The sequence below is a fragment of the Rhincodon typus genome, chromosome 10 (assembly GCF_021869965.1).
Source record: "Rhincodon typus isolate 14 chromosome 10, sRhiTyp1.1, whole genome shotgun sequence".
NCBI lineage: Eukaryota > Metazoa > Chordata > Chondrichthyes > Orectolobiformes > Rhincodontidae > Rhincodon > Rhincodon typus.
Window position 1 is genome coordinate 7,319,016 of NC_063341.1, and position 26,834 is coordinate 7,345,849.

General features: G+C 44.9%; 1 protein-coding gene across 1 annotated transcript in view; it reads left to right on the forward strand.

The window, feature by feature from the left end:
• Positions 1–26,834, forward strand: part of LOC109930284 (pappalysin-2) — a 340,597-nt gene that overhangs the window by 51,889 nt on the left and 261,874 nt on the right. Inside the window, exon 3 of the mRNA XM_048602074.1 lies at positions 22,203–22,348. Coding sequence (XP_048458031.1) covers positions 22,203–22,348 — 146 coding nt within the window. The remainder of the gene's footprint in view (positions 1–22,202; positions 22,349–26,834) is intronic.

Here is a 26,834-nt window from a genome sequence, read left to right on the forward strand (position 1 = left end):
GTTGGGCTGAGGACACCACCCTGAGGAATGTTCTGGATGACTGACCTCCAACAACTACCACCCTCTTCCTTTATGCTAGACACAATTCCAACCAGCAAAAAGTTCTCCTCAATTCCTATTGACTTTAGCTTTGTGAGGATTCCTTCATGCCATGTGCAGTCGCTGTCACCTCACCTCTGGAATTCTGTTCTTTTGTCCATGTTTGAACCAAGGCTGTAATGAGGTCAGGAGCTGAATGATCCTGGCTGAACCCAAACTGGGCGTCACTGAGCAGGTTATTGAATGAGCAAGTTCCATTCCCGTCCACCCATAGGTCCTGTTGAGTAAGGACTGCTTCCAGTTCAGCAACCCATTTTCAAACATTTACACTTCTCATTACCACCCCACCTAGTTATTATCTCTGTCTCAGCTTATCAGCAATCTCTTCGTTTGCCCATCTCTCTCTCTGTCTCTCTCTCTCGCTCTCTGTCTCTCTCTCTGTCTCTGTATGTGTTTGTGTTGTAGCACCTGTTGGTACTTTGATGATTGAGAAGTAGACTGATGGCACGGTAATTGGTCATGTTGGATTTCTCCTGCTTTTTGTGCACAGGATAAACCTGGACAGTTTTCCACATTGTCAGGTAGATGCTTGTTGCTATTGCTGGTGAAATGGTTTCTTCTGCCACTTGGCCGTCACAAACGATCAACCAGAATGCAGGATGGTACTGAGTGTCCAAAGGAAGGTTATTTTTCAAATCACTGCCAACAGAAAGACATGAGCTGGGTGTTTAGTAGGTTTAAAATGTCAAAGTAAGGTGACTAATAGAAAATGGGGAGTCTCTTAGTGACATGAAATGAGCTCAATTAAAGTAGAATAAGACTTTGCAACAATTTGATAAGTAATTGAAGGTGCCCTCATTAATATCAGTCAGTTGATTCTTGAAGAGAGCTGTTACTGGTGATGAAATGTGTTGATGATTATAGGACTAATTGTAATGAGGTGGAGAATGATTCATCCCTATTGGGAATATCATATAAAAATAAAACATCATGTATGTCCTGATTCCACTTTGATTTAGTCCCCAGGGTAAAGGAGTCCAAAGCTAGAGGGCATAGGTTCAAGGTGAGAGGGGTAAGATTTAAAAGGGCCTAAGGGGCAACTTTTTACTGCAGAGGGTGGTGTGTGTATAGAATGAGCTGCCAGAGGAAGTGGTGGAGGATGGTACAAGAACAGCATTTAAAAGGCATCTGGATGGGTATATGAATAGGAGGGGTTTAAGAGGGATATGGGCCAAATGCTGGCAAATAGGACCAGATTAGTTTAGGATATCTGGTCAACATGAACAATATGGACTGAAGGGTCTTTTTCTGTGCTACACATCTCGATGAAACTATGACTCTAGTCCCTCCCTTATTCTCCACCCTTTCCTTTCCTTGCTGTTGCACTGCCCCTACCTAATTACTTAAAGATTCAATTTTTAAGATGTGTGATTTGGCGGAGGACTTTCAAAAAAAATTCATGTGTCTGAGGTAGTAAGCATTAAAATTCCTTGGCCCAGTTCCTCCTGACATTTTGTCAGTTAGACACCCTATGTTCCTGACCCAGTTAAGGGTCTGCACATTCAGTCCACCTACTGACGCAGCCATGCAAATGTTACCACTGTCTCTCTTGCTAAAGCATACCCCTCAAACCTCTGATTATCGTGTTTGTGGCCTGTGACATTACACTGTCTGCTGCTGAGGCAGTCACTACTATTGCACTGAACTTGATGATGAGTCAATTATATGTATAACCATTTGCACACACAACATACATTAACAGTACACTCAGCATGACTCAAACATAATGATTTCCATTTTGGAAATGAATCGTGCTTGTTCCAGAGACACGCACATGCAAGCGCTCGTAACTTTAGAATATCTTTGGAAATTATTGAACTTCACTAGGAGCTGAGTCAAGTTCAGATTCTTCCTCCATATCTGAGCAAACACAGGGACTGAAAGGCGAAGCAGTATCTGGATATCTGCATGGTTTGAATAAAGGAATGGGGATTTTTGCACTCGTAAACCAGTGCCTCTTAGGCATAGAGCAAGTAGCAAAGGAGTAGACTTAAAGAGTAAGCCATTTTAAATTCATCATTTACATCTAGAGTGCAGGCTCAACATTGATCTAAAAATGTGCAGACACTAGTAAATACGGATCGGCCACTTGCTCTGTTACAGTACAAGGCCTTGCCAATGAGACACACATAGCCTTTTCCAACATACACATGCACGGACATACCTGATCTATTCAGACCAGGATGGAGCCTTTACACAGTGGTAAGTGATTTACTTTGGAGGAGAGGTTATGCAAACAAGCCTTTAATAGTTTTCAAAATTCTAAACATTTTATCTCTTGCCAAGTACAACTGCGCTACAACCAAAACATATGAGCAATAAACTGGGGATTTAAACGTCCTTGTGCAGATCTCCACTTGACAGCCCTCCAAATACAGAAGCAATTAAGTATGCTGCAGATTGGAAGGAGGTTTGAGAAAACTGTGTTTGTGCAGGTGATGAAATGTTTCGTTTGCCCTGTTTGTCAAAATATATTTTTACTGCTAATTTCCTTTGTGTGCCCTGAGTTCCTCACTTGGGAACTTGTGGTTTCGGAAGAGTCTGGTGTTTTGGTTTGTTAATCCCGGCAGCTCAAATTGGAAGGAGGGTGCTGGTAAATAAATCCCATCTCCATCCCCTCATCAGTGGTCACTCAGGGGACCCTGGGGCTGAGCATTCTACACTGATCTCACCTGAAAAGGGAAGCTGCACTCTAAAAGAGTTATCACTGGCATAATTCTTAACCGACCCCAAAATTGTGGATTCTCCATGTGTTCCTTTGTAACCGCTTCCTGTAATCGATTGACAATTAAGCCCCAAGCTCAGCAGTGCCTAACCATGAGGTTTTTACTTGCTCGTTGAGCTGACTGGTTATCGTTCCGGACGTTTCATCACCATGCTAGGTAACATCATCAGCGCAGCCTCCGAAGAAGTGATGTTGTACTACAGATCATATAAATTCCAAGTGGAGTAGAACAACATAGTTTCATCGGAGGCCGCGCTGATGATGTTACCTAGCATGGTGATGAAATGTGTGTACAATAACCAGCCAGCTCGGCGAGCAAGCCAATAACTTCATCCACAACCTGAGCTACAAATCTTCACAAGGGCCTTAAAAGTGCTTAACCATCGTTACTTGGTGTTGTCTTTACGGACTCCTCGCCAATGTGCCAGGCAGTCATTTTTCATTCTTTTGCATGGTGTCTCAATAGCTGGAACAGGGCTGAGTCATGGAAGTTCCTGTAAGATGATGGCTTAGGAGGCAGAATGGGCAATTTAGCGCGTCATGGCTGCCACTCTTTAAAAGACAACAGTGCTTTCCAGTATTCTGTTCTCCCAAATTTTGTTTGCTACGCCAATCCAGTATGCCAGAAGCTGTTGTTTCATTGTTCTGTGTGTTGGAGTTTCCACCAATCAAACCCTGCTACTTTGTCACGTTGACCACTGTTCACATGTTGATTGGTTTGTGCAGTTGTGAGGGCAGCTTAGCCTCACCCAAACTCTATCCACTAGCTGGCTGGTCACCACGTTATCAGGTCTGTTTCCAAGCAGGAACCAGAGTCCAAATTCAGGATGTGAGATGGTCTCTCTTCAGCCTAGTGGCGTTGAAATCTGTTGTAGGTGTCCTATCGTCACTGTGGTTGAGGTCAGTTCACTCCAAACACACTAGAGATCAAACATGGCACCTTGTAGATAGGTTTCTGCCAATCGCTAGCAAACCAGATAGTCTTTCAACCTTCCCACCCCTCACCCAACCCTGGTCAGAAGATCGTGCTCCTCAATGTTTGTCGTTGTCGAATGCTGTTTCGGTTCTTTGTTGAGATTGCTTATTTTCAACTTGGCTCATTTGAACTGATCTGGTTCACTAATGTCCTTTAGGGAGGGCAACAGCCATCTTTACCTTGCCTGACCTACGTGTGACTCCAGACCCACAGCAGTGTAGTTGACTTTCAACTGCCCTCTGTGCAATTAGGGATGGACAATGAATGGCCAGCGATGCCCACATCCTGTGAATGAATTTGAAAAAAATTTTGCTGAAGACTGCAACTAAATTATTTCTCTCCCCTTCGCTCCCACCAAAAAAGCCAGACGTTCACCGTTGATTTGAGTTTGCCACTGAAATTCCTTGCCGGTGACTTTTTGTCACCTGCTCAGAGGCAGGGAAAAGGGGAGAGTTTGCCCAATGCTCAAACCCTGTAGCGCGGAACAGCAAGGTCTGCTGCCAAAGTACAGTGTTGTGGGTAGGTAAGGTGAAAAGAAAGTGCGGCCAATGCTGGGGAGGTGAAGTTAAAAATTGTCACAAAGGAGAATGGTATTGGACTCCACAACCTCAGCCCTGTTCGTCTGTCAACAGATGTGGCCAGACCTGCTGAGTTACACCAGCACATCAGCATCTGGGAATTCCCAGAGGCTGGCAGTGGAATGAGGGGTACAGAAATGAGCAGACATTTCAAAATCACTTGGTGTTGGCAGTGCAGTGTGTCTGGGAATACCACTTCCAGCACTGTTAATTGAGTCACGGAGCAAGGGAGGTGAGGCACAGTTGCCAGAGACTGTGTTTAAGATCTGCCAACACTCCAGCAATGTGGATTTAAAGCAGCAATGTGCCACATGAATAGTCATTCGGAACAACTTCGTCACTTGTTTTATGATGTGACGGCACAATGCTTGCCCTTTTCCTCTCGGCTGGATGATGTGGTCACGATTATGGAATTAATGCTCACCTCACGGTTGAGGCTCCCTCCACATCCCCCTCCCAGAAACAACAATATTCCTTTTTTTTGACTGATTCTTGCACCCACAGTTTCCCAGTTTCCTGTTTTGGCAGTTGATAGCTTTCTCTTTACCGTTTCAGACTCGGCAGGTATTCATAGGATCCCTAGAGTGTGGAAGCAGGCCTTTTGGCCCATCGAGTCCACACTGACCCTCTGAAGAGCATCCCACCCAGAACCACCCCTTCATCCTATCACTGCATTCCCCATGGGTAATCCACCCAGCCTGCACATCCCTGAACACTATGGGCAATTTTTAACATGATTCAGCCAGATTCAGTGCTAGTCACTTGCATTTGCAAATGAAGGAGTCTCCAAGTGGGACTAGTGATCCAGAGCCCCAGCTGACTTTAACCTGAGGGGTCCAAAGGCCAAATTCAGCAATCTTCCAGGATGCTGCCTGGATTAGAGGGCATGAGCTATAAGGAGAGGCTAGACAAAGTCTGTTTTCTCTGGAGTGGGGGAGACTGAGGGGAGAAGTCTGCAAAACTATGAGATGCATAAATAGGGATGACAGTCAGTGTTGAAATGTCTAATACAAGGGTGGGGGGTGGGGGGGAGCGAAGTATGCGTTAAAGGTGAGGGGGGAACTCTCAAAGGAGATGTCAGGGGTAAGTTTTTTACACAGAGGAGTAGGAGTCTGGAACACGCTGCCAGGGGTGGTGGTGAAGGTGGATACGATAGGAGCGTTTAAGGGACTTTTAGGTAAGTACTTGAATATGCAAGGAATGGAGGGATATGGACCAAGGGCATGACATCATGGGCCGAAGGGCCTGTGCCTGTGCCTGTACTGTACAGTTCTATGTTTGTTCTGTGTTTGTCCAAACCAGCACTCGGCCATGACGTTCACCAGACGCTTTGTCATTCTGCGGGCAGAGGGGTGTGGGTGGGAATGAGCAGCGGGTGTGTGATGTTGGAACAGCCTGCAAGGGGCAACTGGGGAAAGTCAACTGTTCATTTTTCACGCTGTAGTCCACCATCCCTCAGTTCCATATCATAACCCTGGCTACATAAATTCGCTGGCTGTCCATCCTTGTGCTCTGCTGCAGAATAGAAACTCCGTGTGTGTGTGTGTGTGTGTGTGTGTGTGTGTGTGTGTGTGTGTGTGTGTGTTTCGGACCCTACCTGCGCTGGAGTGCTTGCTCAGTATAGCCACAAACAGTCTGGGACAGTTTAAGTTTGATTGTGGTTTTTATGGGAGCTCACAAGTAAGTAACAAGGTGACAATTTTTCTCCCTCTATCATTACCCCACTACAAAGATGAAATCTGCCTTTTCAACGTGACCAAAATTACCGCCACTAATAGCGAGCCGAGCAGGGCCTTGTGCTGTAAGCTCTCTAGTCCATCCAGTCACACTGTTAAGCTTGTATGCTGCACCGAATCCCAGCATTAAACATCACAGTTCCTTGAAATGGCACTCTGTGTTTGTGTTGAAATATGTGAAGCATTGGAAGTTTAATTTTACAAGAATGTATCTTAACCCTTATCCTGAAATTACACAAATTAACCAGATCCAGCAAAAATTGGGTTAGCCCCTTACATGACTGAATAAGCAGCAACTGGGGACAGGGACTTTATGAGTAACCCTTATACTTCTGGTTAAACAGCAATCCCAGGCAATGAATGATGCATGCCTTGCTCAATAAACAAGAACTGCACAGAGTTACTCTAATTAACCCCAAAACCACAACAAATCTTGCACATTCACAACTAGCATTATCTTGCTTATTAAACACAAACTCTGTGTGGTTATATGATATGCAACTTTGACTCTGAGAATAACAACAGTTTGTCACATTGAGACTAGAATTGATGCCTGCTATGCGAGAACATTTCACATGGGGAAAACAATACGTGCAATGGACTTCTAAGTAGGTCAGTACAGGAAAATTCATTTTGGAAGCCGCTGTAAAAGGAGGTCTAAGACTTATCTTTGCTGAGATAAGGTGTACCAAATGGCCATCCTTTTTAAGAAATGTGTTGTCAAATACTGACATTAAGCTGTTAATGGTTTAAAGAATTGTGTAGTTGAATGTAACCAGGTGGCATGGTAGCTGAGTGGCTAACACTGCTATCTCACAGTGCCTGGGACCTGAGTTCAGTTTCAGCCTTGGGTGACTGTCTGTGTGGAGTTTGCACATTCTCCCTGGGTTTCATCAGGGCGCTCCGGTTTCCTCCTACAATCCAAGATGTGCAGTTTAGGTGGTTTGGCCATGCTAAATTGTGCGTAAAATCCAGGGATGTGCAGGCTCGGTGGGTTAGCCATGATTAATGCAGGGTAGGGGGTGAGTTTGTGTGTTGGGTCGGTTTGTGTGTTGAGTGGTCAGAAGACAAATGCCATGAGGCTTGTTAAAATGAGTACTAGACGGGCAAGAGCATCTTAGTGACCACAGCTTGACAGTACCTGGTCCTGCCCACTGAAAGTGCTTCATGTCCCTTCCCCCTCAGCAGCCCAGTTGGTGACTGGAGCAGAGGCCTGGGCGATATGGATGCATGTACCCTGGCAGGCTGACATCTGGCTGACATCTCCAAGGCTGCCCTCTCCAGACATATACTGGGTTTCATTGTGCTGGGTCAGATTGCCAGAAGGCAGCTGAGAAGGTGCCACTACATTAAAACCTGCAAAGGTGCAAGCCAGCACGCTGTTACACTACACAACACTGAATCCAAGTTCACACATCATGATCTTGGTAAATAGAAGTGTGTCCCATGAGAGTGTCTTCTCCTGCCCTGCACTCTGATAGAATTGTGGTGTTCTAATTGAGTGCAATGCAATCTGGAAAGAGAATAGATTTTCTTTTCAAGAATGTTTTTATCACAGGCAAAGATGTTTTTCCTTAATTTCTGCTTTGACTTAACTTGTTGGCCTGGCAGGGTACAAGTTCTCCAGCTCATGAAACCAATGCCATAATGGCTTTTGCGCTAATTTTGAGAACCGAGTGTTCCACTGTTGGTTGTTACAGCATCAGATAATCTAATCTGTGAGGTACCATCAAATCATGGTTACAAGGGAAGGGGCCCTGTGAAGTGCAGGGTTATTTTGGATAGGCTTTGTTTGTGATGGCAGCACTTGAGACAGTCAGTTTGATCAATGATGCTACTGTCAGTTACTCTGACAGTGCAGCAGCATTAGAATGGTCCTTGGCTAGATTTTCTGCTGGATGATATCATGGTTGCTGGCAAGGAATAGTTATGTACTTATTTTTTTTTTTAGAAACCTCTTGAGCCTAATCTGCAGGACTAAATGAAGAAGGAAGTCAAGCTGCAGCTTATGTATAAGAATCCTATGGTGTGGCAAAATACATAAAGGGACAGCTAGTTTGTAAAGATATAAAAGTCTGTTACAATGCATGTGACAGAGTAAAATGGGAGGATTTTCGGAGAGACTGAAGTAATGAGGTGAATTCCAGCGGTCAGAGAGTGAATGTGAACTGTGATTGGGAGTTGCCAGTGAGAGATGTGGTTTCCTGGGAGACAATGGCATTACAGAGATAAAAAATTAACGGTGGCTGAGAAATTCACCAGTCAATATGTTACTGCTGTACGTTCCAATACTGAGACAGGACTGCATATATTCCATAAGAATAGAGTAATGGTGAATATTCCAAAACTGACACAGACTTGTGTGTATTCCAGGATTGAGACAAGACCGGCGTTTATTCCAATACTGAGACGAGACTGAGATGTATTCCAATACTGAGACAGGACTGGTGTATATCACAATACTGTCACAGACTAGTGTGTATTCCAGTCCTGTTATTGTGCAGATTTATATTCACATACTGGCTGGTATATAGTCATGTAACGGTACTGTTGGTCTCAACTTGTTTTTGTGTGGTTTGCAATATATATCTGCATCCTATCCTGTTGTAGTAGGCACCTGACTAAGTTTTTCGCGCATTAGATACTTGATGCTCATAGTTTGGAGTTTAAACCTGCACCATATATTGCTGTAAATTTTGTTGTACATATCTCGTACTGACCTGCAGTGTGCTCCATATCTCAGTCTATTATAGAGCATTACAATGTTTGGTATGGAATATGCAAATAGTGAAGGTGAATGTTATTGAGCTTCCTTTCCTGGTAGCAGTAAGTTGCCTTTTTTTTACAACCATGAATGAAGGTGCTAACGATACAGGCCTTCTAAAACTGAATCTGAAATCTTAGAGTCAGTTCTTTTGGCTTTTTGGGTGTCAGTCTACCTCTATCTGATCAGGCTTGTGGAACTGCTTGCCTGATTTCTGCTTTGTAATCTTACCAATGTTGTGGTCACAAAATAAATCAATGCAACTGGATCCTCTTCCTCCTCCTCCCTCACCAATATCCTTTCTGGGCGTCTGTTACCCTGGCACCAGGAAGACTTTTATTCCATGTAAGACTACTCTGTATATGATGGGTGCTATTTATTCCCCATGCTGCTCTGGATATCAGACTGTCAGTGTGACCAATGAGATCGTGGAGGGGTTTGGGCTGGTGTTGGTGGCCATTAGATGAGACAAACATGCACTGGGGATGCCCATTTGCTTGTTTGTTAGTCATGACCACTTTGACCTTGAGTCGCTGCATTGCTACATTGGTATATAAAAATGTCCCCACTTTCCTCAACTTTAGCTAAGAGTTGGCCAAAGTGGAGTTGTTATAAACAGAATCTCTGCAGTTAGGCCAGAACCAGGACTCAGCAAAATGGATTCATCTTTCCAATTGAATGGTGAAGATGTCCAGAAATGTCTCCACTGCTCTAACTTGAAGGGTATTGGCTTAGGCTGAGGGCCTAAACATGCAATTTGATTGAACACTGTCCATCCAGGTTGAGACCCTCGTCCGGTTCCAAACCAGGTTGCTGTGATTGAAATCTCGATTGGCTCCCTTGGGTGCTTAGAGCCTGCAAGAAATAGGTACAGTCTCGCTCCACTTCCTTCTTCATGAGCTCACAGCACAGAAACACTTCTCATTTGGTGCTCGATCCTCGACGACTGGCGCAAGAGTTTGCTAGCGCGAGGTGTGCAAGTAGAAGTGTAAATCTTTGGAAGCAGTTGACCCAGTGGGTTTGGCACAGTGCCTGTACATTGGGTGGGGGAGGGAGGCAGATGGGGAGTGGGTTTGAGTCTGCCTTTCCTCACCCCAGACAGCCTTTTAAAGCATCACTCAAGTGGCCTCTAGCCAATCTCAGGCTCATGCTGAGTTGCCAGAGGGCCCCAGAGCATGGACATCATCTTCAATCAGCTTGTCATTTTCACTCAGGCTACAGTGAGAGAGGGCTCAGTAAAACAATCGCTTGCGAGGCCGGAATGTTTTCCTGAGGTCGGAGATGCGGTTCTGGGCATGGCGAAGGGAATTGATACTGTAGCTGGCTGTGCTCTCCCTGACCCGTGAGTGCCTGAAATAGACAAGTGTTCCAATTGAAATGCTCACATCCCTCGCTTCAAAACAGAGAAGGAGGAAACCGGATCATGTCAGTCGAAGTGGAACAATGAAAAATTGGAATGCAATTTGAGTTACACAGCTTCAGCATTCAGAATAACTTATCCAGACTAAAGTTCCCTCTGGAGAGCCATTTCCTCTTCCAGCCTTTCTGTTTTTGAAGGTGGCACAGGTGAGACAACAGCCTTGGCATAAGTGCTGCTGTGTTCTAGTTACTGCCAGATTGCTCATGAAGAAGAAAAAAAGATGGAGCAAGCTCTCCACTTGGTTTATCTGCCAAGTGAATGCTGGCAGGGTGGAAATTTGAGCTCCGGTTGTGAAAAGCTCTAGTTAGACCGCATCTGGAGGACTGCATTCATCTGCACACACCACAGCACAGGAAGATACATTGACCTTGGAGGGAGAGCAGCACAGATTCACCAAATTGTTAGTCCGGTGCTAACGTGCTTAAAAAATGGGGACATTAATGGCAGTTGTCTTTTCCCTAGGATGGGGGATTTCAAGACTAGGGGGCACATTTTAAGGTGAGAGGAGAGAGATTTATAAAAAGACATGAGGGGCAGATTTTTTTTACACAGGGTGCTTCATGTGTGGAATGAACTTACTAAGGAAGTGGTGGATGCGGGTATGATTACAACTTTTAAAAGACATTTGGATAAGTACATGGATAGGAATGGTTTGGAGGGATATGGGCTAGGAGCAGGTGGGTGGGACTAGTTTAGTTTGGGACTACGTTTGGCATGGACTGAAGGGTCTGTTTCCGTGCTGTATAACCCTGACTCTAAAGCTTGCTTTGTATTCTCTTAAATACTCTTTCACTGAAGAGACTAGAGGGTTTGATAGGGTAAATTTATTTCCTCTGCTGCTGGATTCCAATGTAAAGGGCACAATTTTAATCTTGTGGGTTAGAATGGCTTCTTTGAGGTGTGATACCTGAAATTGGATAAAGGAGCATAAATCTTCAGAACTTTCTTCCCAAAACATTAAAGCTGGATCCATTGAAAATTGCAAAATTGAGACCGATCAGATTTATTTCCGGGAAAGGTGTCAAGGGATATGTAACCAGGATGTTTAGAAGGAATTAGAAACGGATTAACGGTGATCTAATTGAATGGCAGAAGAGGCTGGCGGGGCTGAAAGTTATAGAGTCATAGAGTTATACAGCATGGAAACAGACTCTTCGGCCCAACCCTTCCATGCCGACAATGTTGTCTAAACTGAACTTGTCCCATTTGCCTGCTTTTGGCCCATATCCCTCTAAACCTTTACCATCTATGTACCTGTCCAAATGTCTTTTAACTGTTGTAATTTTAGCCATTTCTACCACTTTCTTTGGCGCCTCGTTCTGTACATGTACCACCCTCTGCATGAAAAGTTGTCCCTGAGGTCCCTTTTAAATCTTTCCCTCTCACCTTGAATCTATGCCCTCTAGTTTTTGACTGCCTTACCCCAGTGAAAAGACCTTGACTATTCACCCTCTCTGTGCCCCTCATGATTTTATAAAACTCTATAACGTCACCCCTCAGCCTCCAACGCTCCAGGGAAAAAATGTTCCAGCCTATCCAGGCTCTCCTTTTACCTCAAGCCCTCCAGTCTCGATAACATCCTTGTAAATTTTTTCTGCATCCTCTCCAGTTTAATAACATCCTTCCCATAGCAGGGCAACTGGTGAGGTAATAATTGTGGAAAGAGAAATGGTCTTTAAGTTTCAGGTTGCTGATGTCTCATCAGGTTTGAAAAGTAACGAGCTGCAACATACAGTTTTGGGAAAAGGAAAAAATGGAAAGGTTGTGATGGTGTGGGAAATGGAGTAATTAAGTGACAAAAATATTATATTCAGTATGACTAGTACATTGCAATTTGTTTTTACGTTGAATTGATAGAGTCATAGAGTTGTACAGCACAGAAACAGCCCCTTCAGTCCAACTCCATGCTGACCAGCTATCCTAAATTAATCTAGTCCCATTTGCCAGCATTTGGTCCATATCACTGAAAACCCTTCCTATTCATGCACCTGTCCAAATGCCTTTTGAATGTTGGAATTGTATCCGCCTCCACCACTTCCTCTCGCAGCTCATTTCATACATGCACCACCCTCTGCATGAAAATGTTGCTCCTTAGGCCCTTTTAAATCTTTCCCCTCTCACCTTGAACCAATGCCCTCTCGTTTTGGACTCCCTGATCTGGCAAAATGTCCTTGCCAATCACCCTATCCATGCCCCTTATGGTTTTATAAAGCTCTATAAGGTCACCCCTCAGCCTCCAATGCTCCAGCGAAAAAAGTCCCAGCCTGTGCAGCCTCTCCTTATAACTCAATTCCTCTAACCCTGGCAATACCCTTGTAAATCTTTAGACATGATAAGCTGAGTGGCTTCCTTCTGTTTTGTAAACATCTGAGTCTAAGTACCTAGCTATCCATTTCTTGATCTTAATTTACTATCACAGTTATGGAGGCAGAAACATTTGTTATTTCAAATCTTCTTTGCTCTTCAATGTTACTGAGGTGTCACCTCTTGGGAAAATCATCTAAATGTGAATCATTCCTTTAACAAAGGGGTCGATGATTAGGATTGAGGGCATCTGCATGTGGGACCAAGTGCAGAATGAGACTTATGTCAATGTCCCTTCTTTAGACCTCAGATTTGATGTTTAGACATGGAGAGATTTTGTTGGTAAATACCTTTCGAAAAGGATTGCGGCAGTTCCCCTAGATATTCATCCATTTCGAAGAATGTTTGTCCCTTCCAATGGTGTTTTATCCTTTTGATGAACCAGGCTGATCACTTTACGCTCACTGCCCCGACCTGCTATCCGGCTGCTTCTTACAGATTGAGGAGTCTGACCGACTGATATTGGAAATTGTGACTGAGCTTCCAATCACTCCGCAGGGTGGCAGCTTGTTGTGAGTTACTTTGTGCGCCAATTAGTTTCTACCTTTATTTCAGGATCCCATGAAAATTTCCAACAATGACAGAGGAACCCCTGATCCCTGGTCTCCTGATGCCCTCTCAAATTCCTGGTTGATAAACAGGTGATAACGTTGTAGTCAGAAGTTAATATTTGGTATGAGAAGAAGGAAGTAAATTCTCAGGGACTGTGGAAAGTTTTAATGAAAAGTATGTCTTAATGTAGTAACTGGGAATCTTGTTGACTTTGGTATGACGTGTACTGCACGTATTTGAATTCAAAGTCACTTGTGCGATGTTTATGGAAACACTCTGTGCGTGATGATCACTGGGAGGCATGTCACTGTCAGCCAGTAGAAAACCTGCGCATATTTTGTAGCTAGTGTGCACACAAAGTATGCCCAGGACCATTTAATGTCGATTAAGGGTCTTTGCAAACCAGTAAACAAGCATCACCAGTTGACGAACAGCAGTCAAGTCCTGGTGATGAAAGAGTGTGCTTCAATTATTGCCCTTTTTCAGAATTCCTAGAATCCAAATGAATAGAAACTTTGCAAAGGTTGAAGTCACTGCATTCCTGTTGTGTATCACACACATTCTGCTGAAGCACATACGTAGCCTGCACCAGTGTTAAAGCTACAAACCATGCCTCGTGCTCCAAGTATTCAGTCGGGCAGTGTTTCAAATCTGTCAAAATGTATCTGCCCGACATTTCCTTTGCATACCTATCTGTCACACACAGTTTCACACAGCAATTTTACAATTAAGGGTTTGAGTAATCTTTCACAGTCTCGGAGGGTGCAGAGTAATGCCAGCAATAACAATGATTCTTAAAATTGACATCATCCCCAAAGAAAATAAATGGATCAGAATTCCTTAAAGTTTTAAGGATGAGGCCTCAGCTGGTGTGGAGTTCATTTCGAAGCCTTCACCACCGAGATGCGAAAATGTGGCCTGCCAGTCTCATCGCCCTCTGCCTGGGGTTGACAAGTTCATGTACAACCCTCTGGTCGTTAGAATTATCCAGAGTCGCACAGATGTTGCAGTGCAGAAACAGGCCATTTAGCCCACTGCAATACACCAATGGCCATACTCCCTATGAGCCAGATGAACACATTTTGAGAAGGTGAGGTTTAAAAAATCACCAAAAGTAGTGTGTTGCTGGCTTCAGGCAGCTATCAAGAGAGAATGCAAGGTTAAAATTGAGCTGCATCTCAAGGACAGGTGGGGTGGATGTGGGGGTTTGTTCAGAGGATGGCACAGTGGTTAGCACTGATGTCTCACAGCGCCAGGGACCCAGGTTCGATTCCAGACTCTGGCAACTGTCTGTGTGGAGTTTGCACATTCTCCCTGTGTCTGCGTGGGTTTTCTTCGGATGCTGTGGTTTCCTCCCACAGTCCATAAATGTGCAGGTTAGGTGAATTGGCCATGCTTAAATTGCCCATAGTGCACAGGGATATGCAGGATAGGTGGGTTAGCCATGGGAAATGCGGGATTACAGCAATAGAATAGGGGTGGTGGGTCTGGGTGGGATGCTCTTCGGAGAGCTGGTGTGGACTTGATGGGCCAAATGGCCTGCTTCCACATTGTAGGGATTCAGTGATTACAGTTCTGGAGCACAGCTGGCCTCTGTGGTTTATCTCTGACAAGAAAGCTTTGTGAATAGCAGCCTTATAGATGTGCTCGTCTGTCACCTAAGAGTCTGCAGGATGAAAGGCAATGGTTGACACCCAAGGAGGGATAGATGTGTAGTACATGAGTTGCTTGGATGGATCTCTCTTTCTCTGTCCAAACAGTATTCCATCTTGAAGCAGAGTCCTACTTAACTCAAGTCATTAGCTCAGTTTATCTCAGCCCAGTTGCTGCCAGATTGGCTGAGCTTTTCCAGCATTTTCAGTTCCTTTTCCAGATTTCCAGCACTTGCAATGTATTGCTTTTATTAAGTTCTGAATACTGATGAAAGTGAAGGTTCATCTGGGGAATGCAGCTAAAGGTAGATCCATAGAACCACAGCTGGCTTAGCTGCACAAAAACACAAAGAAGAATAGATGGGTCATAACTTATTGGTGATGTGTAGATAAGGGAACAAACAGGCACTTGAATGTGAATTCAATTCAGGATATGAATCTATGAATGGGGAGACAGTGGCACGGTGGTAATGCCACTGGCTGCAATCCAGCCGGTCCAGGCTATTGTTTTGGAGGTATGAGTTTGAATCACATCATGGCAGATGATGAAAATTAATATCACCTTGAACTGAAAACTAATTTCAGTAGGGGTGCTAACAGGTTATTGTTAGTTGTTGTAAAGACCTTTCTAGTTCCCTCATGCCCTTTAGGGAAAGTAATTATCTTACTGCATCTGCCCTACACGTGACATCAGGCATGCAGCAAAGTGGTTCACTTTGTAAAGTGCTGTGCAGTGACCTAGTAACCCGAGCGCTGATTAGGGATGGGCAACAAATGCTGCCCTTGCTAGTGATGCCCAGATCCCATGTAAGAATAAAGAAGAGAAGCATCTGTGGTTGGATGTTGTCTCACTGGTGCCGGTGTCAAGGATGTCATTTAACAACTGCAGAGCACCCTGTTAGTGACGGGGGCGGTGGTGAGCAGCCAGTGGGTGTGGTCCACATTGGTACCAAAGATACAGGTCGAAAAAGGAATGTGCTGAGAATTTAAGGAGCCAAGTAGGATCTCAAAAGTAGTTGCATCTTGGTTACTCTGGGTCGTCATGTGTGAGTGCATATACAAACAGGAAGATCGAGCAGTTGAATATGTGGCTGCAGAGATGACGGAGGAGGGAGGGCTGTGGATTAATGGGACACTGAGACTGGCTGCTGGGGCAGTGCAACCTGTATAGGCTGAACTGGTTCCACCAGGGGCAGGACCAGTTTCCTGGTGAGGAACCAATATTAGGACAGATCTAGTTCATAAACTGGAGTCAAAGATGATCAGGTAAGACCGTACCTGAAATATTTAAAGAAGAGATGGTTCAAGTACAGTCCCAAAAGGCAGGACAAACACAACCACGTTACAACCTTTTGGACTTAATATTAAGTTCAACACCTTCAGATTGTGAACTCACTCCCATTCCTGCCCTTTGTTTTAGCTTTACTTGTTATATTCTCTGTCACCATGTCCTCCCTCCACCCCAGCGGGACTGTCTGTTTGGCAGTTAGACACACCATTGTTCTGCTATTCTCACATTCTGATCACTTAATTGTCAACATCCTTTCTCCCTCAGCACCTCACACCACCACCACCACCACCACTGAATAAATGCTGCTGCCTGTACACTTCATGTCAACTCTAATGAAGAGTCATCTGGACCCAAAACGTTAGCTTGCTCTCTCTCCATGGATGCAGTCTAGCCCGCTGTGATCTCCAGCACTTTTCTTTTTCTAAACACATCCAGAGCTCCCTGGGTGAGGAAACAGATAAAGATTACAATGCTTATGACAGATGTCAAGTGAGGGTTCAGAGAGAAGTGGAAAAAGTGAGTGAGAAAAACCTGGCAGCTTAGATTAAAAATATTTTGTATTCAATTATAAAGTAAAATGGTGGTAAAAGGAGGCATTGTCTGATGAGGGACCAAAAAGATGATATACAGGTGGAAGTAGGGAGTGTGGCTGTGGTATTTAATGAGTACTTTTTAGGTATCTTTGCCAAGGAAGAAGATGGGGAAGTGGCACTCAGTGAATTTGTCCCTCAGAGGACCATGAAATGATTCCATAGAGGCCGCTATCCTGTCACCAAGTCACCCTTTATTTACACGTGAACCATCCTTGACTTTAGTACTGCGTCATTCAGCTTCCAGAGTGTTAGCATCTCTGACACTCCTGTTTATATCTGTCAGCCAGTGGTCCCTGATTGGACCAGTTTAACAGCCTCAATCAGGGAACTCGTGAGGTCTAGCTGGCTGACCTTGTTACAATCACTCCAGATCAGAAAAGAGAGAACCAGCTAACTGGTCTCCTTCTGCGCTATAATTGTTCTGTGATTCTATGATTTTGTGATCCACCTTTATTTTCTTCTGAGGTCTCCAGCCACAAGCACTTAGACCCACTCCATGTGGTATCAGGAAATGGCTGAAGGCACGGGATCTAGCAAAGACTGTGAATCAAGACAGTATCCCAGCAGTAGCACTAGTAACGTGGGAGAAAAGCAATAGAATTGACTCTGGGAGTTTTGGGTGTTCAGAGCAGAGAGACCTAGATATAACCTCAGTGGTCTTTTTAGAAATCACCGCGGGTACTTTTACCTATGAAATGGCCAGATCACCGCTAAAGAGTAGGTAGATCCCATTCACAGGCAAAGCAGGTATGTCTCCTATGGTCACTTATCGCAACACAAGGTCGCACTTCAGACGGATTCAGTAAAGGGGATAGGCATGTACCCTCCTTCAATCCCTTTTACCAGCACCTTAGCTCTTACTGCACCCTCTGGTGCGAAGGCCTTGCCTTCTCCCCACAGTAGAGTTTGCCTGATCCCGGTATCTGTCAGTATTGCTGCAGGCTTGCTTGCCTCCCTCTGGGCAAATGTGACCTCCCCTTTGTTTGGATTCAAAATCCCAGCAATTCTCAGGCATTTGTTTAACTTGGTCCATACTCTCAGCGGTGCCATGGCAGGGATTGGTAACCGTAGTCAGAGTCAGAGTTGTAATCTGGTATGCGAGCTCTCTGACCGCCTCCCATTCTCTGCACTCTATCTGTGTGTTCAAATCCTGGCAAGAGTCCCCATTTTGTTAGGACAAGAGTCCAGGCAAGGTTTACCCAATTCAGAATGCATTCAGATAAAATATGCCAAACTGTTATGCTTCTGGGTGAGGACGGATGTACTCATTCCCCTTCCTTTATACATCCACTTCACCCCACCCACCCACCCTTCCCTATTGGTTGCACATAATGTGATAGAGTCATAGAGTCATATAGCACAGAAACAGACTCTTTGGTTCAACTACTCCACGCCAGCCATGTTCCCAAACTAAACTAGTCCCACCTGCCTGCCTTTGGACTGTATCCCTCCTGACCTTCCCTATTTATGTACTCATCCAATGTTTTAAATGTTGTAACTACTTGCATCCAACATTTTCTCTTGCAGTTCATTTCACACATAAACCACTCTCCGTGTAAAAAGGTTGTCCTTTTTAAAACTTTCTCCTCTCACCTTAAACATATGTCCCCTGGTTTTGAGCTCTGCTACCTAGGGAAAAGGCCCTTACTATTCAGCTTAAGTATACCCCTCATGATTTTATAAACCTCTGTAAGGTCACTCCTCAACCTCCTGTGCTCCAGTGAAAAAGCCCCAGCCTATCCAGACTATTTTTAAAACTCAGACCCTCCATTATTGACAACATCCTGGTAAACTTTTTCTGAACCTTCTATAATTTAATTATATCCTTCCTACAGCAAGGTGACCAGAACTGTTCATAGTACTCCATAAGAAGCCTCACTAATGTCCTGTACAACCTCAACATGACGTCCCAACTCCTTTACTCAAATTTCTGAGCAATGAAGGCAAGTATGCACAGCCCTCTGCTCCTCCACTCCAACCCCAACCTCACCACGAAACCTGCAGATAAGGGAGGTGCAGTAGTGGTATGGTGCACTGACCTTTACATAACCGAGACCAGGTGCCAACTCTGACACCTCCTCCTACTGCCCCCTCGATCATGACCCCACCCCTGCCTACCAAACCATCGTCTCTCAGGCCATTTATAACCTCATCACCTCAGGTGTCATTCCATCCATAGCATCTAACCTCATCGTTTCCCAACCCTGCACCGCCCGTTTCTATCTCCTTCCCAAAATCTACAAACCTGACAGCCCCAACCGACCCATGGTCTCTGCCTGCTCCTGCCCCACTGAATCTATCTCCGTTTACCTTGACTCTGTCTTTTTCCCCCGGTCCAAGAACTCCCCACCTACATCTGGGACACCACCCACACCCTCCACCTCCACCTCCACCAAGACTTCCATTTCCCTGGCCCCCAACACCTCATCTTCAGTATGGACATCCAGTCCCTGTACACTTGCATTCCCCACGCAGAGGGCCTAAAGGCCTCTTCCTCTCCCGCAGGCCCAACCAGTCCCCCTCCACCGACACCCTCATCCGCTTAACAAAACTCGTCCTGACCCTAAACAACTTCTCCTTTAACTCCTCCCACTTCCTGCAAACTAAAGGGGTGGCTGTGGGCACCCATATCGGTTTGAGCTATGCCTGTCTCTTCATAGGATATGTGGAACAGTCCCTTTTCCGCTGTTACACTGGCACCATCCCCCACCTCTTACTCTGCTACATCGATGACTGTATCGGTGCTGCCTTTTGCTCCCACGAGGAGCTTGAACAGTTCATCAACTTTACTAACACCTTTCACTCCAACCTCAAATTCACCTGGACCATCTCTGATACCTCCCTCACCTTCCTGGACCTCTCCGTCTCCATCTCTGGTGACCGCCTAGAAACTGATGTCTGTTTCAAGCCCACCGACTTTCCCACAGTTACACCTCCTCTCACCCACCTTCCTGTAAGAATGTGATCCTTTACTCCCAATTCCTCTGCCTCTGTCACATCTGCTCCCAAGATGGAGTGTTCCATTCCTGGACATCCCAGATGTCCTCCTATTTCAAGGACCACTACTTCCCCACTCCGGTAATCAAAAATGCCCTTAATCGCATCTCTTGCGTTTCCTGCACTTCTGCCCTCACATCCCCTCCCTCCAACAAAAAGAAAGACAGAATCCCCCTTGTCCTCACATACCACCCCACCAACCTCCTCATCCAATGTATTATTCTCCGCCACTTCCGCCGCCTACAATCTGACCCCACAACCAAAGAGATATTTCCCTCCCCACCCCTATCTGCCTCTCGTAGGAACGGTCTTTCCACGACTCACTTGTCTGCTGCACACTCCACTAACCCAACCTTTCCCAGCACCTTTCCCTGAAACTGCAAGAAGTGCTACACCTGCCCCCTACACCTCTCTTCTCACCTCTATTCAAGGCCCAAAACAAACCTTCCACATTAGACAGGGGTTCATCTGCACATCCTCCAACGTGGTCTACTGCATCCGCTACTCCCAATGTGACATCCTCTACGTCAGTGAGACCAAGCGTAGACTCAGAGACCGTTTCGTAGAACATCTGCACTCTGTATGCAACAAACGACAGCACCTTCTTGTCACCGATTTTAACTCCCCCTCCCACTCCCTGGGTGACATGTCCATCCTGGGCCTCTTCCAGTGTCACAATGACACTACCAGCAAACTGGAGGAGCAGCACCTCATATTCCGCCTCAGGAGCCTACAGCCCGATGACCTAAACATGGAATTCACCAGTTTTAAAATCTCCCCATCTCAGCCTCATCCCATGACCAACCCTCCCTCTCATCCCTGCCTCCTTGACCTGACAAAAACTGTCCATCTTCTCTCCCACCTCACTAACCAATCCCCAACACTCCCTACCTGCAATCACCTATCACCATCCCACCTACCTTCCCCAGCCCCACCCCTCCTCTCTATTTATTTCCCAGCTCCCTTCCCCCTCCCCATTTCTGAAGAAGGGTCCTGACCCAAAGCGTCAACTTTCCTGCTCCTCTGATGCTGCCTGGCCTGTTGTGTTCTTCCAGCTCTCCACTGTATTGTCTCTGACTCCAGCATCTGCAGCTCTTGCTATCTCCAAGCATGCTTAATGGCTTCTTAACCACCTGGCCTACCTGTGACACAAATTTCAAAGAATCATGTAGCCAAACCCTAGGTCTCTCTTTTCTACAGCAGTACCCAAGCCCCTACCATTAATTGTATAAGTCCTGCCCTTGTTTGTTTTACCAAAATGCAATACCTCGCATTTATCCAATTAAACTCCATCTGTCACTCCTCAGCCCTCTGCCCCAGTTGATCAGGATCTCTTTGTATTGAAAAGAATGCCTTCGCTTTCTGCCATTCCTTCTCATCTGCCAAGTGGCCTACCCCTTATTCTCAGATTGTGGCCCCTGATCTTAGACCATCCCACACCCCCAGCGAGGGGAACCATCGTTCCTACATCTGTGTGACGAAGGAGCTGAAACACGTCACCAGCACACTCTAGGCCTGTCCACCTCTGCTGAAGACTCTATGTGTTTACCCTTTCAGGAGTTGAGTTCCACGGTTAAATCCTGGTCCATTCAGGAGCAGCATGTAACCCCTTAGGTGTTCTGGGGCTTTCAATTGGCATTGGTTTTATTTAGTGCCAGTTACCCATTCTTCAGTGTAGATGGGGTTGGAAGGAGAAAGGATTTCTCTGATTTGTAGCTTCACTACGGTTGGTGTTGACTTTCGGTTTGTGTTCACTTGTGTTTGTGAACAGTGCATTTTTAATGCCCTCGGACTGATTTTGGTGTAAATACTGCAGACATTCCATGGGAATCTGGGTACATAGTGTAAGGCACATGCTGCCATTGTTCTATCAGTACTGGCGATGGTTTAGGAAAGTAATTATATTGAATGGTGAAGGAAAACCTCCTCCAAAATTCTACCCCTGTGCTGATCATAGAATCCCTACAGTGTGGAAACAGGTCCTTCGGCCCAACAAGTCCACACCGAACCTCAGAGCATCCTACCCAGACCCATCCTCCTATAACCCACCTAATCTACATATCCCTAGGGGCAATTTAGCATGGCCAATCCACCTAACCTGTACATCTTTAGACTGTGGGAGAAAACCAGAGGAAACCCACGCAGACACGGGGAGAATGTGCAAACACAATACAGGCAGTCGCCCAAGGCTGAGAATTGAACCCAGGTCCCTGGAGCTGTGAGGCAGCAGTGCTAACCACTGAGCCACCATGCCGCCATCTCTCAGCCTTAAGTCCGATAAGTCCGATTGTCATCTCTGTCACTTTTTTCTCAATTCTTTTGGATTTCCGATGTCATGTGTCACTCTGCTGTCACTTTTTATAAGATTGGAATAACTTCCTGTGGTTTTGTCACCTGATCAATAAAACCCGCTGTTGGAAACTAAACCCAACGCTGTTTTCTTCCCATTGCTTAGGACCTACATGAGTGTGAAGGAGCTGAAGGAGACACTGCAGATCAATTGCTCAATGTACCTGAACGTCTATTTTGCAAACTCGGTGAGGGAGGAGCTGGCTGGAGCTGCCACCTGGCCCTGGGATAAAGAAGCCCTGAGTCACTTGGGTAAGTGTATATTGAATGGAGTTCTGATCCAAATCCAAAGGTCTTTCTGATGTTTCTTTTCCTCTATCCCTGCAAACAGGAATGAGAAGGAAGTGGTTTTTAAATATTGTATACGTGAATGGTGCATATTTCCTGCATCCACATTTGTTGTCCATCCCTCACGGGCCCTTGAAGTGAATGATTTACTAGGCCATTTCAGAATGCACAGCAGAATTAGCCACATTACTGAGAGTCTGGAGTCACTTGAAGGCCGACTGGATCATGATGGCAGGCTCCCTTCCCTAAAGGACATTGGTGAAACAGTTTGGTATTTAAGACAAACCAGTCCTGGTTTTACAGCACCATCACTGACGCTAATCTTCAATTGCAGATTTGTTTTGAGAATTCATTGCGGAAACCACTTCTTTTGCGTACCTGTTTGTCAGGAACATTAGCGACACGATCTGTGGTTGCGGGACTTGAGGGCCAATGGTGGCTCGGAAATATTTAGAGAAATCAGATCCGTATAAATCATTGCCTCTTTGGGTTTAGAGGCCAGTTGCCAAGCATTTTCCGAACAAATTGTTGTGCTAGTTGACACATCTAGAAGGCACATGGTGAACGATACCTTGCATGTCAGTATTCAGTGTTCACTACCAGTTGACCCCAGAGTTGAGTTTCTGATCTTCTTCTTCATGGAGACTGCCTCATCTTCCCCTGTCACCATTCCCTCACCATGATGGCTGCTGAAGCTGTCACTTGTGCCTTTGTTACCGCTCCACTATTCAAAGGTCTTTCTGGTTGGTCCCTTGTACTCCACCATAGCTTCAGCCCATCCAAATTCTGCTGGTGTAACGTACCCCACATTCAAGTCCTTCTCATCAACCTGCATTGGCTTTTTTGGTGTTCCGCCAACTCAAATTAAAACTGAGCACGTAAGTATTTCAAATGCCTTCCATAGCTTGTAGTTTCTGTGTTTCTGTTGCATCTTCTAGTCCTCCCATTTGTTCAGGCTGACTTCTGACCCTGGCTGTCTTCTGCCTTTCTGTACTCCTTTCCTCACCAATGGCAACAGCCACACTTCCTGCTGTGACCTTTCAGCTTCTTTTCCTCTTCCTTGAGCCTCGCAGCTGCACCAACTTTATGGCCAAGCCAACAAAGATCTTTTGTTTGCGCGCTGATATGCGAGTTGTGTGTTTGCAAACCAAGCATTGTCTGGTATATAGGCATGGTTTCCATCACTTCCATTATATCCAGAGCCCTGTTTTTCAGAAGGTGCATCCCACAAATCAATGGAAGGAAATTGATAAGGGAAAAAACCATATCAACAAGGTAGCATTACATCATCGTACTTCAATAAGCCAATTAAATTACTCAAAATGCTTTTGAAAAATAGCTTTCTTCTGCCATTTAACGTCTTCATTTATTGCAAGAAGCAGTTCTGAGGAAGGGTCACCGGACCCGAAACATTAAATCTGATTTCTCTTTGCAGATGCTGCCAGAACTGCTGAGCTTTTCCAGCAACTTCTGTTTTTGTTGGAGATTTAAATAAGTTCAGACCATTACACTTAAGCAGAACTCATCTGCCTTCATGACGTTTTATGCTATTCATGCAAAATTGTGACTCGCGTACCTTCCAGTTAAAGGCCCTGGAGCATTAATATCGGAATTAATTTCAAATGTTTGTGCAGAGTTTAGGTATCTCTCTCGGGCAATACATGCCACACCCCTCCCTCTACTGCAAACATGTGAACTGGCAAACGTGGGAATGGGATTTCCATATACATGTCTCTCCTATCATTTATAAAGGTCTTGGTAGTATTGTCCTGACTTTGCTAGAGCCTGGTCTTTTATGTGGTGAGGGATTCACTTCAGTTTCCTCCTGAAATTCAGCAAATACAACACAGGCACCTTGCAGATCAGAATGAGAGGTAATTCCAAGGGTTTTATATAACCTGCACTCGACTGATGGGATCACGAGGGCTGGTTACAACCAATGTCACTGAGTTTGATACAAGTATTGAACACAAATTATGATTGTATAAATGCATGTAGTGGAGACAACTCATGATTTACATTGAACTATTGACAGTTGTGGTCTGACTCCCTGAAGTAACATCTGAATAATAACCAAATATCCTTCAGGTACAAAAGGAAATGAATCTATTCAGTTCTTGTCAAGCATGGTTCCTGTGCTGTCCCGTACATGCAATAAACATGGGTGGCACAGTGGCTCGGTGGTTAGCACTGCTGCCTCACAGGGATCTGGGTTCGATTCCAGCCTTGGGTGACTGTCTGTGTGGAGTTTACACATTTTCCCTGTGTCTGTGTGGGTTTCTTCCCACTGTCCAAAGATGAGCAGTTTGGATGGATTGGTGGCCATGCTGAAATTGCACATAGATGTTCAGACTGGTTGGATTAACTATGGGAAATGCACAGTTAAAGAGATGAGGTAGGTCTAGGTGGGTGTGTTTGGAGGGTTGGTGTGGACCCGATGGACTGAATGGCCTGCTTCCGTCCTGTAGGAATTCTATGATTCTGTGTGTTATAAAGCAACGAGCCTTCTGATTTGGTCTAAGTAACTCCAAGTGCAGTTATTGTTTGGGAAGAGTTTGCAACACAGCTGCTGAGTCAGTAATGTGGAGAACCCCCAGATGTGTGTGAAAATACAGCAAACAGATGCACTCCATTTCCACTGACAATCTCTCCCTCTGCAGCCCACAGTGTTTTTCCGTCGTTTTTGGATGAGGGAGTCTGTGGTATGGAAGTTATTAACAGATACTTAGCAACAGCTTTTTTAACTTCAGAGGAAAATTATGAAAGAGTTAGACTGCAGTCTAATCTGTTTTTTTCTTTTGCAATGTAGTTTAACTAAGGAGCATGACATAAACAATGAAAGGTGCCTTCTGTTCTCTCCCAAATGGCTGTGAACTACCGAAAGCCTTTCTCCTCAGCTAACAGCAGCACAAGAGTCACCGCTCTGATCCAGATTTAAACTTTGCCAAACCATCGACCAATCGGTCTATTTATATCCACAGTTAATCTCCCATAACACTGCATAAAGTGTCCAGGCGAAGTGAGAAAATGAGAATTAGATCAAAACAATGTATGTTAGCCTCAAAGGTACGTCACATTCTGATTTCAATCTTACTTCTAGTTAAGTAGCCAAACTTGTAGCATTTTGGGAACAGAGATGTAGCCTTTTTTTTGAGTTTGAGTTTACACTGGATCCCAGCCTTCGCTGTTGGGAAGTGTTTTATAGGACTGGTGTTCTATAGCACCACCACTGGTGCTTAATATAATTACAAGGTGACAGACTTATTTGGGTAGGTTCCATTATCAACCCTTAGCAATTTAAAATGGAACACAGGAAGAAGTAGAAATATAGTAATTGTAATAATTAAAGTTTGCATTTGTGCATGTTCCCTCTGCACAAGCCTTCCTGCTGTCTCGAATTTTGGTAGTGCACTTATTCAATATTCAATATTGAAATTCTCAGAGTGCAGTAATATTTACAATTATATTTCCCTACGTAGAAAGTGTTTGGTGATACTTTTTGATGAACTATTTGAAAATTTTCACTACTTGTTCCTAGTAATTCTAGTTTCCGATGTACAAAATAAGGATTGTAATAAAATTCAAATGCGTGTCACAACAATAATGTATTTATCGGTTGAAATCTTGTAATGCATTTATTAATGTTTATACATGGAAACCTCAGCCTGTGCTGAGTTTATACGTCTGCTGAGAGAGCAGGTATCATTAGGATTCAGTTCATGTCCTTTCTCTGTGAGGATTATTTCCTAGGATTCATCAGTAATACACTAGCTGACCCAATGATAAATATTTTATTGTGGATTAAAACAAACGTTCCACCAGGTTGAAGGACTTGCTCTCCTACTGCATGTCCTCAGTGCTGTTGTTATTGAGATCCAACTGCATTTTAAGCTGGAGACCTGTAGGGGGCAGCTGGGGACTCTGGCCGGGGATGACCAAAAGTTGCTCCAAAATGCTCCCAACAAGGATAGCTTAGGCCTCTTCCATCTCACGTTTCTATCCCTGTCTCAATCTCCACGTGAGTTGCAACAGCAGAGAGGGCTCTGTCAACTGTTAGAAGGGCTGCAGCTCGAATGTGTTTTCACTCACCTGCACTGGCTGTCCGCAGACCCACTAGCTTAATTGGACGCAGAAGATTCTGGAAAGACTTGGGTCTGGCCGTATCTGTGCAGAGAGAAACAGAACAATCGCCCATGAGCTTTCATCAGAACTGGGAAATGTTGGAAGTATCATGGGTTTTAGGTAAATAGACAGATGGCAAGAAGGACCAGAACAAAAGGAAACATCTATAATACGGTGAAAGGTAGGAGAGATTCAATAAAAGTCATTGGTTCATAGCCAAAAGCAAGTGGTAATGGAACATAACAATGTGTAGAGCTGGATGAACACAGCAGGCCAAGCAGCATCAGAGGAGCAGGAAGGCTGACGTTTCGGGCCTAGACCCTTCTTC